The sequence below is a fragment of the Actinia tenebrosa genome, unplaced genomic scaffold (assembly GCF_029948245.1).
Source record: "Actinia tenebrosa isolate PJP-AT-01 unplaced genomic scaffold, QUT_ActTen_1.0 PGA_scaffold4__44_contigs__length_22323623, whole genome shotgun sequence".
Taxonomy (NCBI): Eukaryota; Metazoa; Cnidaria; class Anthozoa; order Actiniaria; family Actiniidae; genus Actinia; species Actinia tenebrosa.
Genome location: NW_028292581.1, coordinates 8,839,807 through 8,855,788, shown reverse-complemented (window position 1 = coordinate 8,855,788; position 15,982 = coordinate 8,839,807). Strand labels below are relative to the sequence as shown.

Genomic DNA, 15,982 nt, shown 5'->3' with positions numbered 1-15,982 from the left:
TACATTAGGAACACAGCCTTATTTGAGGTAGTATTGCTGACAGGTAGATAGTAAGCTTTGTCTTGGTGGACAACATGTTCCGTAAGCGCATTAGGCCCCCAACCTTTCTCGCCGCTGTCTTGCAGACCTCTCTAATGTGAGTACCAAAGTTTAATTTTTCATCTATTGTTACTCCTGATAATTTCATTTCTGAGCCACGCTTAACATTTGCATTGGACATGTGTAATGATTATTGTATACCCTGTTTTAATAGTGTCCTCTTGTCTCCATGTGTCAGATATAGGGACGCTAAATGAAGACATAAATGATATAACTACTTATAAATGCATTATAGTGTCCTTGACTATAAATATAACCTTTCAATGTTATTATATCCACAAAGACAAAAACACTTGGACCTCCTGTGGTTTATCACATATAATCGATCGTGTTCTTTTGTATTTCAACTGTGATTTTTGTAGTGAATTAATCTAAATGAATATAGAAAAAAGAAGGGAGTTCAAGTTCATGAAGCTTACAGTTGGATTATAATCTAAACTGCTTGTGTAAATAAATAAGGTCTGGGTCGGCGCACTAAATCTTTCAATCCCTTTCCCCCACGGGCTGAGAAAGTCACTGGCTGTTGCTCGACGAACTGTTCCTTTGTCATGCGACATCACCACAAAAACGTCCCCACCCCTCCCCTCTTCCAAAAGTTTGCATGCTTTGCTTTTTGCCCAAAATGATACGTTCTTCATTTGAATATACCCTGCCTGCTTTTATCTGTACAATGATGACTAACTCTTCATTCCAAGTATTTTGAGCGTTCAGAACATTAAAGGGTTTGTTGTATTGAAAATGTATTGGCTTACCAAGAAATGTTTAAAATTTACATCTTAAACGTCTTCAAGATTCAAAGTTTCTCTGTTTCTTTCTGTTTTATTTTATGTTTGAATATCCAGAGGTATTTTTAACATTGACTGATCAGACTTTACCTCGACAAGTGTGTTTTCCCCTCTTGTTATGCCCCAGAGCTGCAAAGTATTATTGGTATGAGACGTTAGTCAATAATTTTGGATTGAGAGCCACGGTTCTATTTGATTGGCTCCGATTGGTATGGAAGCCATTTGAGTTCAATGTTACATTTTGTTTGGCTCCGGGGAAGCTATTTTTGAGCAACGGTGCTTTTTAAGAGGTGCCATATGGGACAATATTGAATGACAATAATTTATTTTTATTTATTTTTGGTTTCCTACTTTCTTTCTTTGTTTCTTTCTTTCTTTGTTTCTTTCTTGGTTTGTTTCTTTGTTTCTTTGTTTCTTTGTTTCTTTGTTTCTTTTTTCTTTGTTTCTTTGTTTCTTTGTTTCTTTGTTTCTTTCCTTCCTTCCTTCCTTCCTTCCTTGTTTGTTTCTTTGTTTGTTTGTTTGTTTGTTTGTTTGTTTGTTTCTTTCTTTCTTTCTTTCTTTCTTTCTTTCTTTTGGGGCGTTGTAGCTGCAGAATACTTGTGACACTCGCCTTTATTTCCCAAAATACACGTTGATTACACTTCGTTTAACTGATTGAACTCTCCGATCTTAACGCAGCGATTGAAATTATTCTTTAGCAGTTCTAGCATGAATAAACCGTAAAATGAGATGATAAGCGACGGTTCACAACTAGAAATAGAAAAGAAACATATTAATTGGCGATATTCCGTGATATGAAGAAATGCAATGCAATAAACTTACAATTTTGTTCTTCTGCTATAGCTACACGGCTCTGTAACATAAAACTATAGGACGCGTGTGTGGATCTCCGCCCTAGTCCTCCTCCGTGGCTTTTGGCCGCGACATTCCCGGCCCCTAAACCTAACCTAGGTTTACTGACTTAAAAACAACTAATTATAAATGTTCTTTAACGCAAACAGTTTATCATATGAGTTTAATGTCTATTGTTCTTCCTTGGCCAAGATGACCACAAGCTTGTTGGTTGGTCGTCTCAGCTGGCTCTTGTCGATCTTCAAGGCAGCGGCTCTCACCAGGCCTTGTTCATCTTGCTCAACTTCCTTGACGAGTCCCATCGTCCATGAGTTCCGAGGAGCACTGTCATCCTTCACGATTACTACGTCTCCGATCCTTAGGTTGCGTTTTGGGTTCTGCCATTTACTTCGCTGTTGAAGTAATGCACAGCTCTACTGGCTAGACAAGTGAAAAGGGCACCGTATCGCTTTACTTCCTTTCGGCCAACCTTGATAACGTAAGGGCCAAAATAATCTACGCCTGTACACGTGAAAGGAGGAGCAGGTGTTACTCTGTCCTTGGGCAGGTCAGCCATCTTCTGCTCCTCTGGTTTGCCGCGGGATCGACGACATGTTACGCACTTTGAGATAACTTGGCGTACTGCGGAGTTAGCACTGACGACCCAGTACTTGTCTCGTAGCACTGCAAGAACGTGACCGCGGCCGGCATGGCCCAGCTTCTTGTGTATATCTCTGATGATCAGCGTAGTTACATGGTTGAACTTGGGTAGGACTGGTGGATGTTTGCTTTCTTTGGTTAGTACTGCACGGCTCAGCCGACCCCCTACTCGTAAAATTCCGTGATCCACATATGGGTCTAGACGGTAAATTGAACTAGTTTTCTTTAGTTGCTTCTTTGGGTTTTCAGCTACGTGTGTCCTTTCGTTATCTGGATTGAGAATCTTTATCTCGTTGGGGTACGTCTGGGACTGGATATACTGTATGATGGCTACTTCTCCCTCTTGAAGGTCTTTGACTGACAAGGGGGGCAGTGTTTCGGGAGAATAGGTATTCCGTTGTTTTAGCGATATCCGAGTCTGCAAAATCTTTCGTACTCTTAGGAACACTGCTACCGCTTTCTTTAGACGATACCAGTCTGAATAGTAGTTGATCAACTTGTTGACAGCTTGCGAGGGTTGAGCAACTGCTGTAGCGTGACTCACGGTACTTGCTTTGACCTCTGGATCATCTTCCGAGATGTCTCCCATGGTGAATGGTTGTTCCGGCCATTCCTCTTCCGGTTCCCAAAGAAACTGCGGTCCGTTGATCCATCGTTGATTATCTAGAAATGACTCAGCATCTTGGCCACGCGAGGCTTCATCAGCAGGGTTTTCTTTGGTGGTGACATATCTCCATTGGCTTACTTCTGACAGATCGCGGATAGTCTGTATACGATTTGACACAAAGACTTTAAACCTTGTATGCTGGTTGGCAATGTAGCGGAGCACTGTTGTGGAGTCGGTATGGTACTTAAAACTTGGGTCTCCGTAAAATTCTGTTTGGAGCATTCGTCCCATGCGTGCAGACACTGTGGCTGCAGTTAACTCAAGACGCGGTATGGTAGTTGTCTTGACGGGTGCGACCCGAGCCTTCCCAAGAAGGAATGCGCAGTGGATGCGGCCTTCTTCGTCTCGTTGGCGAAGGTATGCAACAGCTCCATACCCCATCGAGCTCGCGTCTGAAAAGACGTGCACTTGTTGTGAGATGACTCTTTCAAACCCAGGAGGCGTCAGGCATCGATTGACGCTTAGCTTCTCAAGCAGGGGTAGTTCTCTTCTCCACTTTTCCCATCTTGCTAGATACTCTTCTGGTATTTCGTTGTCCCATCCAATAGTTTTATCGCTACAAAGTTCTTGAAGCAGCTTCTTCGCTATCAGTGTAAATGGGGCGACGATTCCGAGAGGGTCGTACAGCGATGAAATCGTTGAAAGGATACCTCTTCTTGTCAGTGGCTTATCACTGATGATTATGCGGAATTTAAGGGCGTCCGATTCGACGCACCACTGCACACCTAGTGCGTGTTCCATCGGCAAGTTGTCGTGCTTCAAATCAAGTGACTTCGTTTCTTTAGAACGTTCCTCTTGTGGAATTGATTCCATGACAGCACGATCGTTACAGGTAAACTTTGTGAGATGGAAACCTCCTCTAGCACAGGCTTGACTTACGTCCTTCACGAGCTTAATGGCGGATGCTGTGTCTTTGGCCGATCGTAGGCAGTCGTCTACGTAGAAATTGTTCTCTATTGTGTTCAGTGCTTGAGGGCTGAACTCCGACGTATTATCTTCGCACACTCGTTTCAAGGCAAAATTAGCGCAGCTCGGAGTTGAGACTGCCCCGAACAGATGAACTGTCATTTGATACTCTTTGAGGTCTGCACTCAGGTCGCCGTTCGGCCACCAGAGAAATCTTAGAAAGTCGTGTTGACTCTCTGGCACGTGGACCTGACAAAACATTGCCTCTATGTCCGCCATAAAAGCGATGGGTTCCTGTCTAAAGCAAGTAAGAACGCCTACCAACGAATTGGTAAGATTCGGTCCTTGTAATAACATATCGTTCAGCGAAATTCCTTCGAACTTCGCACTACAGTCAAACACAACCCGCATTTTGTTTGGTTTTCTTGGGTGGTACACCCCGTGGTGGGGGATGTACCATACCTTTCCTTGACTCGCGGTAAGCTTATCGTCGGGAACTTTCTTTGCGTATCCTTTGCTGATGGTATCGTTTATGAAATTAATGTAGTCTTCATGGTACTTCTTATCTCTCAGCATCTTCTTCTTCTGCCATTCAGCTCTTTTAACCGCTTGATGCCTGTTATTCGGTAAAGACACGTCCGGATTTCTAAAGGGTAGTGGAAGCTCGTAATGCCCGTTGACGTGTTGAATGCCTTGAGATACCGTTTCAAGAAATGCTTTATCTTCTTGTGACAAACCATAACTGTCCGAGTTCTTCGAACGGTCGTTGAAGTCAAGTTCAAACATGGTTAAAACAGACTGGGGAGTCATGACTTCCTTTATGGGCTCCACTTCTTTCACTGTTATTCTGTTGCTATTGAAAAGGCGGGAGGACTGCGGGTCAACTTGCAGTGGACCGTTCACCGTCCATCCGTGTCGAAGGCGCATGGCGAAAGGCCCGCTTCCTCCGCCTGGAACTACTTCTAGGGGTTCGAGCGCCAGAGGGCAGTCGCTTCCGAGTAGAAGACCAACCTCGAGGTCTGTCACTAGTTCAGGTATGTTACTTGCTATCTGACGAAGGTTCTGGAATCGGCTAACTACCTCGGGAGTAGGGATTTGCTGCTGACTAACTGGAATTTCTTGTCGCGTGTAACAACGAGCCAGTTTGACAGGGTTGTTACCTTTCAGATCACTTACAGTCAGTCCTTCAACGATAGAGCTCTTGACCGAACTGTAACCGTGCATAGTTCCAAGTTGTAGCCTTGTGTCGATTCCCTTTATCGCTAACTGTCCCTTTAGTTCTTCGGTAATGAAGCTGCCCGAACTTCCGTTATCGTAAAGTACGTATGTCTTAGCAATATTTCCGTTCTCGGCCCGGACGATAACGGGTAGAATGGCATGCAGGATGACATTCTGCGTGGTGGTTGATAGACTATTTTCAGTTTCTTTCGTGTCAGTACACGTACTACCGATGGACGTAGAAACTGACTTACTTTCGTCCTTGGATTTCTGTTGTTCTTTGGGATTGAAGTTATCTACGTGGAGTGACGTTGGATGTGGTTTGTTGCATGTTCTGCAGACTTTCTTGTTGGTACAGCCTTTAGACCGGTGGTTGGTTCCGTAGCAGGCAAAGCACAGGTGTTTTTCTGCTATAAATTTCTTCCTTTCTTCCAGGGTTTTCTTTACGAAGTCTTTACACTCTTCAAGATCGTGAGATTTCTCACACAGCGGACACTTCATCAGCCTTTCTTGCTGCTTTGACCGGGCCCCGTCTTGGCTGCTCTTAGGACCATCTAAAGACGTCGCTAGGCTTCTTGTGAATTTCCTTTTACCTTGAATCGGGAGTTTCTTGGTGGTCTGCTCCGTAAACCTGGGACTCCTTGATTTTTCATCTAGTTTACACAGGGCTTCCTTGCTGAACACAGGGTCATTACTCGTTTCTGCGGAACGCTCCACGAACTGTGCTAAGTCTTGAAAGTTAGCGCATCTCTGGGCCTCTTGCCTTATACTGAGGACTTTGTCTCTCCACTTATTTTGAAGGTAGGCAGGTAGCTTCTGTACAACGGCCTGCAAATGTGGCGTGTGATTAAGAACATCCATGTAGGAGATGCTCTTCATTGCATTTCTACACTTTATGAGAAATAGTGAGAGTCTCTTTAGGGCTTGAGCATCATCATACTTGACAGGGGGCCAACTCTGTAGTTGATTGGTGTATGCTACTGATACTTTATACGAATCCCCGTATTCTTTATCTAGAAGTCTTCTTGCCTCAGTATAGCCTTGCTCTGGGTCAAGGTGTAAGCACCCTTCAACTAGTTCCTTTGGTTCGTCTACGAGATGCTGGAAGAGGTAGTAGAGAAGGTCTGCGTTGCTCGACGTTTTTGACTTTATGCGTGAGTCGAATGCCATTATGAAAGACTTGTACTCGATGACATCTCCTTTGAACAACGGGACTTTGGGTTGGGGCAATCGCATAGCGGCCGCCATTTCTTGTTGTGAAGACAGCATTTCTCTGTGTTGCTCCAATTGAGTAATTAATAGCTGTTCCGTAAAAGACGTATTCGGTGAAGGAGTAGAATACATATTAGGTGCAAAGGATCTTTCAGAATGAGTCCCTTTATTTGCGTATGTATTCCGCTTTCTTACTTCACAATCGGGCTCATTGGGTTCCTTGCCAACCGTATGAACTTTAGCTCTGATCCTTTCTTCTGTGTCGCGAAGCCCGTTGCGTTCCGTTGTAGCGCCGAGGTACATGGATCCGGTTTCTTCGTACCGCTCGTCACGTTCCTTGGTAGCGACATGGACTCTCGTTCTGAATCTTTCTGTGTCGCGCTGCTCGTTGCGTTCCGTTGTAGCGTCGTGACACTTGAATCCGTTTCCTCCATACTGCTCGTTGGGTTCCTTGCTAGCGGCACGAATTTCCGTGATGATTCTTTCCTCTGCGCTACGATGCTCGTTGCGTTCTGTTGTAGCGTCGTGGCACTTGAATCCGTTTTCTCCATACTGCTCGTTGGGTTCCTTGCTAGCGGCATGAATTTCCGTGGTGATCCTTTCCCCTGTGCTACGATGCTCGTTGCGTTCCGTTGTAGCGTCGGGGCACTTGAATCCGTTTCCTTCATACTGCTCTGGTATAACGCTGAAATTACTTCTCTGCCTTGGTGTAGACCGCATCAAGGGCGGGGCTGAGTTGGAGTATGCAGGCAATCCACCATATTCTTCAGCTTCCATTATGGCATAGACTCTTTCTCTCGCGCGTGACTTCGCTATGTCTATTTCTAGTTTAAGCTCTTCAATACGTTGTCTCTCCTTCAAAAGTGACCTCTCGGCCATCATCTCGGCCAGCTTGAGGCGCTCCTTCTCTCTGGCTGAAGCAGCTGAACCCGTCGATCTTCTTGAGTGGCGCGAGTGCTTGGAGCCTTTAGATGACATTGAATTACATTCTAAGAGGTCGGCTCGTTCTGCTAATCGTGCTTCTCCTAGCTCAATCCAATGAATTATTTGATTTCGAAACTCCAGCGCTGCGCTTTGTTTGGCGATAAAATAATCATCTTCCTTATCTTTGTCATCGTCGGAGGTCAAATGCTCAACCAGGGCTTCATGAGCTGCTTGAAAGTCATTAAATAAGGAGTTAAGCTCTTCAAATTGCGATTAAACTAGATGCAAATTTTCTTCGTCTGAGAGAAGCTCTGTAAGTTTCGTTCTTTTCTTCGAAGCCTCGCGAAGAGCGGTTGTTCTTCGATTTTTTAAAATTCTAATATGTTCTTGTCTTCCTCTTTCAGTCGGAATTCTCTCTCTTTCGCGCCTCTCTGCGGTATTATCATTAATTTGCATGTCATTATCGAGATCTGAAGTTGGCGCCTTCGGGTCTGGCGTGCTTGTGCAATGATCCATAACATTGGTCTTCAAAACTCTAAACTCACCATAGTTTCAAAGACTTCAAGCGTTATTTCTTCTGTCTTTACTCGTCGTTTGGAATCAAAATTTTTGTGAACGAAATGTAGCTGCAGAATACTTGTGACACTCGCCTTTATTTCCCAAAATACACGTTGATTACACTTCGTTTAACTGATTGAACTCTCCGATCTTAACGCAGCGATTGAAATTATTCTTTAGCAGTTCTAGCATGAATAAACCGTAAAATGAGATGATAAGCGACGGTTCACAACTAGAAATAGAAAAGAAACATATTAATTGGCGATATTCCGTGATATGAAGAAATGCAATGCAATAAACTTACAATTTTGTTCTTCTGCTATAGCTACACGGCTCTGTAACATAAAACTATTGGGCGCGTGTGTGGATCTCCGCCCTAGTCCTCCTCCGTGGCTTTTGGCCGCGACAGGCGTATCAAATTGACCAATCGGTGTGACGCTCTTATGAGCTCTAGGCCAATTAGCGCTATATAATTTTTCCTATCTGCATCATAACGTAAAAAAATCTATATTTTGTTTAGCTCCGTGATTCTAATTCCGCTTTATACGCTAAACCTCGACGCTAACGCTTCCTTGAACTACAGGTAAGAATCTTTACTCTCGAAATTAATACTTCCAAAAATCTCTGTCCTTCCTCCATATTCAAAGATTAGAAAAAGAAATTGAAAAAGATGAGTAATGCTGAGTGAGTGAGTCTAAAAAAGAACAAAATATTGGCTTTCGTTTTCGTTACAGCTTGAGTATCAGGGCCTGGTTGTACAAAGGGTGGGCAGCGCCATCCGATATATAAAACCTTATCCAGTGAATATAGAAAAATAAACTTAAATAAACATTTTCACATTAATAGGCTTCTCTTTTCCTAAGAAATTTGACCTCTGTTTTTTCATTTGCCATGCAATCTTGTCGAAGGAGCTAGTGTGAAGCTTGCCTTCGGTAGAACTGATTAGCGCTTCTGTTTTACCCGTTAGCCAGTATACTGACATACCTATCTCTAAATTAGCAACATTAAATAAGAATCAACGCAACTTGTTCCTATAACATGACATTTTTACCAGTACAAATTGATGAACAAAATAGCAAAAAAAGTACTGCTGCACTCGAATTGGTAAAATTCGTTTGATGATTTTTTAATACCGAGACGTTTCTAGGAATCTTGCATGCGATTATAAATTAGGGCGTGCTTGGAAAGATTTATTCGTTAGTATACATTGCTCTAGCTTGTATTATGTTATGGATAGCGACCAACAGAAAACCAATACAAGACATAATGGATAACAGTTAACTCTTATTCATCTTTGAATTTCTTATGAAGTACGGTATTTACAGTTTTTAGTGTAATTTCGGATCTTGATGGATGAATGCGTCCATCCATAGAGGTCAACTCAAACACTCTCTGCTGAAAGAGCAGCACAACGGCCGGCGTTGTAGTTATTTACTTCCTGTGCAATATTATTCTATAATTTATTCTATTACGGTTGACCCTCGTTTGTCTCATCCCTCTGCCTCTGCCTTTCTCTGCTTCCCTCTGCCTCTTCCTAACTTACCTTATTGCAACATACCTTTTCCAAGAACAAGAGAAATTACCTTTTTTTCGTAAATTGTATGTATTAGGGTGAAAATGCTATTTCTATAAAAGCATAATCATAACTTGAAATGTCCACAAGAATCGAACAAATGGTGGCAAGGGTCAAAAAATCAAATTCGCTCTTCTTTTAAAGTTAGATAGGTCATTATTAGATATGAATCCCTGGGTAGTTGGTTTTCGAAAATATTATTTTATTTCCGAGAAAACGGCCACAGAAGAGGTTCGACCGAAACCCGAGCAAGAGACGCTCAAGAGGAGTGAAAATGGACAAACTTTGAACAGAGCGCGCGTAAAAAATAAACCATCTATGACAATTTTTGAACTTTCTCCTTAATGTATCACCCTTTTTCGTTCATTGGACTGGATTTCAAGCTTATTGGGAAAGGGACGAATTTTTGGCGAGGGAAAATAGGAGGCCTGTTTTTACATATGCTAATTAGTTGCCTCAAAAGGAAAAAAAGATTTAACTATGGGCAAGATCTCTGATTGAAATCATATTTATGCTGCAAGTTGAGGAAGAATAGATCTTTTCAAAACTTTAAAGATTGATTTGGGGAAATTAATTCTGACTGCATAGAAACCTGTTGAATTTGGTTGAAATACATGCGAAAATCACGCTTCCCGAATCAACGCAGGACTAAGGATTTTCGTAAAGATTGCCATGAAAGTTACCCTGAAAACTAAGAAATTAATGTTTGTGCCGTTGTTTGAAAGTTCAATGTGGTTTGGTAAATTTAAGCTCCATTGGAAAGGTTTTGGGATTGTCGGTACTGATGAGCAAAAAACGCTATCTTTGGTGATTGCGTGACCGAGGTTCCACTTCACGTTCAGAAGTTTGATTACTGTAAAATTCACGCTAAAAATTATGATAGAAACGTTCTTTAAATAGCTTTATAATCTTTTTTTTCCCAAATAAGATTTGGGTCGATGAAAAAGCCGAAAGAAAAACCGTAGCTTATCGTGATGTTTAGAAGTTAGAAATGTTTGCTGGTTAAATGTGACATTGATTCACTGCCATGTTTAATTCGTTTGGTCAATGATTCCTTCATTTAACTCGAGTAGGATATTTACATAGTTTTTCCATCTATCAAAATGTTTGTGTACTAGATTTTCGACTAGAAATGTTCTTTAAGTCAGTCAATGAAGCAAAGCCAAATTAGAGCTGAATTTTGTGACAAATGCACCCCTTGGGCTGGCCCCACTGGCCCGTTTATTTCGATTTCATTTGACCAGTTTTTTCAAAATTTTAAAGGTCTATGTATGGCTTTTTTCGTCAATATAAAGATTTCTAAGATGTCGAGTTCAAATAGCAATAAAATTCCTTGTATTATTTATTTAAATTAAGAATCTTGACCTGGAATCTGCTTACTCGTTTTGTTACCCGGAAACATCTCCCCATATATCTTTCTTGGCTTTATTCGGTATTACTTTGCGAATTCACTTACTCTTCTCTGTACCAACTTCAATTTTGCCAACGAGTAACGCCGTATGAAAATCTGTATGAAAATCTCTTACATGTTTGTTTTTAAACATCATGGTTTTAGTATGTACGACACGACCAAACCCAACAACATTTGCAATCAATCGCTCTAAAAATCATTGACCTTGGGTCAAGTGATCATTAGGCGCCGTAATTTATGCATATATAAACTAACTGTTGAAACCGCTTTTTTATCGACCCAAATCTTATTTGGGAAAAACAAGATTATAAAGCTATTTAAAGAACGTTTCTATCGTAATTTTTAGCGTGAATTTTACAGTAATCAAACTTCTGAACGTAAAGTGGAACCTCGGTCACGCAATCACCAAAGATAGCGTTTTTTGCTCATATACCGACAATCCCAAAACCTTTCCAATGGAGCTTATATTTGCCAAACCACATTGAACTTTCAAACAACGGCACAAACATTAATTTCTTAGTTTTCAGGGTAAATTTCATGGCAATCTTTACGAAAATCCTTAGTCCTGCGTTGATTCGGGAAGCGTGATTTTCGCATGTATTTCAACCAAATTCAACAGGTTTCTATGCAGTCAGAATTAATTTCCCCAAATCAATCTTTAAAGTTTTGAAAAGATCTATTCTTCCTCAACTTGCAGCATAAATATGATTTCAATCAGAGAACTTGCCAATAGTTAAATCTTTTTTTCTTTTGAGGCAACTAATTAGCATATGTAAAAACAGGCCTCCTATTTTCCCTCGCCAAAAATTCGTCCCTTTCCCAATAAGCTTGAAATCCAGTCCAATGAACGAAAAAGGGTGATACATTAAGAAGAAAGTTCAAAAATTGTCATAGATGGTTTATTTTTTACGCGCGCTCTGTTCAAAGTTTGTCCATTTTCACTCCTCTTGAGCGTCTCTTGCTCGGGTTTCGGTCGAACCTCTTCTGTGGCCGTTTTCTCGGAAATAAAATAATATTTTCGAAAACCAACTACCCAGGGATTCATATCTAATAATGACCTATCTAACTTTAAAAGAAGAGCGAATTTGATTTTTTGACCCTTGCCACCATTTGTTCGATTCTTGTGGACATTGCCTCTTAAGAAGTCAACAAGTTTTTCATATAGTCATTAATACGTTACTAAATTCCTTAAAATACACCATACATGGGTGGGTAGTGGAAATATTATTGAAAGAAAATTGTTAGTAACAGACTACATTTTGGGTATTTTATTACGCGAGCGAGCCGGAATACTTTGGCTTGCACTTTAATTTTAACAGCAGTATAAGCCAACTTCAGTTTCTCTGGTGTGCGAAGTTTTGAGAATACTCTTTTACTTTTGAATTGATTGTTATTAATTCAAAAACGTTTTTAAAAAAATCTAAAATCGTGGGACTGAAAAATTTCTATAGCTTTAATTATGACTCTTTTGTTGAAGTTCTTACTGAGTTTCGAAGCGCATTATCCTGGAAGCTTCTCCTTAGACAATCTCGTACCCAGAGCCTTTGTTTCTTACTGCGCATGCTCGACGAAATTTCCTCCTTGCATCATCTTCTTGTTTTCCTTTTTCTTTTCGTTTTCGAACTTCTTCTTCTTTCTGTTATTCTTTTTTTCTTTTTCTTTTTCTCCTTCTCCATCAGTTACAGTCGCGTCGTTCATCAGTCAAGAGAGCCAACAATAAGTGAACCACAGACGACAACAATGGAAGAGCCAAAGTCACAGGCGCCACCTAATTATCAGCAGTCTTCTCCAGAACAATACCCCATTCAGACTCCGCCCATGATGCAGCAAGGTCAGTCAATGATGCAGCAAGGTCAGCCAATAATGACGCAACCAGGTCAGCCAATGATGCAGCCAGGTCAGCCAATGATGTACCAAGGTCAACCAATGATGATGCAGCAAGGTCAAATGGCACCAATGCATTCCCAAACTACCAGCAATACAAACTTGGTAATGATCAACCAGCAGCCTGTTTCTGCCCGTGCTGCCCCAAGAGAGTGGAGTACAGGATTGTGTGGCTGCTGCGACGACTGTGGCACTTGTAAGTGTACAAACGTTCTTTCTGTACTGGGAAACAAGGCACATGATACAGGACGAGAATACACATGGTACAGGATGTAGAGTACAGGGCACAGGGCACAGGGCACATGGTATACGATGTGAGATACAAGGCACAGGTACAGGATGAAGGATATAGGGCACATGGCAAAGGATGGAGCATATAGGGCACAGGGTACATGATACAGGGATAATGGACACAGGGTCACAGTTGGGTACGAGGGACACAGTAACAGTGGGTACAATGGACAGGGTCACAGTTGGGTATAAGGGACAGAGTAACAGTGGGTACAAGCGACAGGGTCACAGTGGGTACAAGGGACAGGGTCACAGTGGGTACAAGGGACAGGGTCACAGTGGAAACAAGGTACAGGGTCACAGTGGGTACAAGGGACAGGGTCACAGTTGGGTACAAGGGACAGGGACACAGTGGGTACAAGGGTCAGGGTCACAGTGGGTACAAGGGACAGGGACACAGTGGGTACAAGGGTCAGGGTCACAGTGGGTACAAGGGACAGGGTCACAGTGGGTACAAGGTACAGGGTCACAGTGGGTACAAGGGACAGGGTCACAATGGGTACAAGGGTCAGGTCACAGTTGGTACAAGGGACAGGGTCACAGTAGGAACAAGGTACAGGGTCACAGTGGGTACAAGGGACAGGGTCACAGTGGGTACAAGGGACAGGGAAGGGGTGTACAAGTCATAATGTATAGGACACAGGGTATAGGGCACAGAGGACATGGGTTAAGTAGGGTTAAGTGGAGGGCTTTACAGGGCTCATGGTTAGCTCTGACAGTTGACCTGTTTTGAAACCAATTATTTATCACGAGTATTTTCTTCGTTTAAGGTTGGTATGCGATTTTCTGTGGAAAATATTTATTGTGTGACCTTTCTCAACGTCTAGGAGAGGGCAGATGCTTCGTCTGTTGTTGCCCCTTTCCTCTTCTTAGCCTCAGGATAAAATTCAGAGCTGAACAAAACATCAAGGTATGAATGTAAAAATGATCTGTGTAAAACCTCTATTGCCCCGGGGGGGGATTCTCTCCTATATTTGCTATACGGGTATGTGCCGCCCTATAGGGTATATTTTTTCGGCTTTTGGGTCTGGGGTAGGGTATCATTTCTGGACATTTTGTCTGTGATAGGGTATCATTTTTGTCTGGGATAGGGTTAACGATTTGGTCGTTTTTGTCTGGCGAATAGGCTACGCTTTTTGACGGCACAAAAACAATAAAAACGTCAATAAATATTGATTGCAATCTATTGAATAGCCGTCTTTTCCCTCTATTAGTCTGGGATGGGGTGTACAATTCTTAGTTTTAGTCTGGGGTAGGGTATGTAAAATCAAAATTTTAGGTCTGGGATAGGGTCAGGGTTTTGAGGTCCTGGCGGCACACCCCTACCCAAGTTGGGGGGGTAGTACCCCCCGGGCTATTGCGGATTCTCAAAATCCTTGTTCAGCGTTACCTAACTGCTCAAAGAGGTTTATTAATTCGTATATGATTTTTATATACATTCATTCGTTAGGGATCACTGTGCAATGACTACTTGACGGTTGAATTCTGCGCTCTTTGCGCCTTGTGTCAGCTGGCGAGAGAGATTGACCACGTTCAACGCATACAAAGAGTCAATTGAGGTTGTCACATGGTTGTTACATGGTAACTAAACCTTGTTCGCTAATTTTCAGCAAGTTCGTTTACAGTCTAGCTTGATAGTAGAGTAGCAATACGTAATAATGGATTTTTATCGTTTTTTTGCCAGTTATATAATCAGCATTTTATTCTATCTTATTTTGAAACCGTTAAAAGAAACTAGGAAGGTTTCTGATGCCGTTCGGTGCATGAGAGATACGTCAAAATTTAGTAGACCATGTGTAATGATTATTGTATACCCTGTTTTAATAGTGTCCTCTTGTCACCATGCGTCAGATATAGGGACGCTAAATGAAGACATAAATGATATAACTACTTATAAATGCATTATAGTGTCCTTGACTATAAATATAACCTTTCAATGTTATTATATCCACAAACACAAAAACACTTGGGCTTCCTGTTGTTTATCACATGTAATCGATGGTGTTCTTTTGTATTTCAACTGTGATTTTTGTAGTGAATAAATCTAAATGAATATAGAAAAAAGAAGGGAGTTCAAGTTCATGAAGCAAATAAATAAGGTCTGGGTCGGCGCACTAAATCTTTCAATGATCCCTTCCCCCCACGGGCTGAGAAAGTCACTGGATGTTGCTCGATGAGCTGTTCTTTTTTCATGCCACATCACCAAAAACGTCCCCACCCTTCCCACCTAGGGCTAAGAAAGTCACTTCGTGACTGTTGCTCGACAAGCTGTTCCTTTGTCATGCCACATCACCAAAAAAACGTCCCCACCCCACCCCTCTTCCAAAAGTTACTTTTTGGAGGGTAACCAATTACAAAACTCTCCCAAAATGAAACGTTCTTCATTTGAATATACCCTGCCTGCTTTTATCTGTACAATAATGATTAACTCTTCATTCCAAGTATTTTGCGCGTTCAGAACATTAAAGGGTTTGGTGTATTGAAAATGTATTGACTTACCAAGAAATGTTTAAAATTTACATCTTAAACTTCTTCAATATTCAAACTTCAGTCTCTTGAGAGCCACGGTTCTATTTGATTGGCTCCGATTGGTATGGAAGCCATTCGAGTTCAATGGTACTTTTTTTTTGGCTCCGGGGAAGCTGTTTTTAAGCAACGGTCCTTTTTATGAGGTGCCATATGGGACAATATTGAATGGCAATAATTTATTTTTATTTATTTTTCGTGTGCTACTGTCTTCCTTCCTTCCTTCCTTCCTTCCTTCCTTCCTTCCTTCCTTCCTTCCTTCCTTCCTTCCTACCTTCCTTCTTTCCTTCCTTCCTTCCTTCCTTCCTTCCTTCCTTCCTTCCTTCCTTCCTTCCTTCCTTCCTTCCTTCCTTCCTTTCTTCCTTCCTTTCCTTCTTTCTTCCTTTCTTTCTTTCTTTCTTTCTTTCTTCTTTCTTTTCTTTCTTTCTTTCTTTCTT

General features: G+C 41.8%; 2 protein-coding genes across 2 annotated transcripts; one reads left to right on the top strand and one right to left on the bottom strand.

Annotated features, from left to right (window-relative positions):
• Positions 1-1,478: 1,478 nt before the first annotated feature.
• LOC148906980 (uncharacterized) lies at positions 1,479-10,980 on the bottom strand. The gene is made up of 3 exons (XM_089036494.1): positions 10,890-10,980; positions 1,707-7,562; positions 1,479-1,634 (listed from the first exon to the last, which is right to left on the bottom strand). Exons 1-2 carry the CDS (start codon positions 10,978-10,980, stop codon positions 2,095-2,097), a joined length of 5,559 nt encoding a protein of 1,852 aa, XP_088892620.1. The 3' UTR covers positions 1,479-1,634; positions 1,707-2,094.
• LOC148906979 (uncharacterized) lies at positions 8,337-15,086 on the top strand. The gene is made up of 4 exons (XM_089036714.1): positions 8,337-8,443; positions 12,524-12,924; positions 13,790-13,929; positions 14,470-15,086. The coding sequence occupies exons 2-4, from the start codon at positions 12,585-12,587 to the stop codon at positions 14,575-14,577; spliced, it is 588 nt and encodes a 195-aa protein (XP_088892840.1). The 5' UTR covers positions 8,337-8,443; positions 12,524-12,584; the 3' UTR covers positions 14,578-15,086.
• Positions 15,087-15,982: the final 896 nt, after the last annotated feature.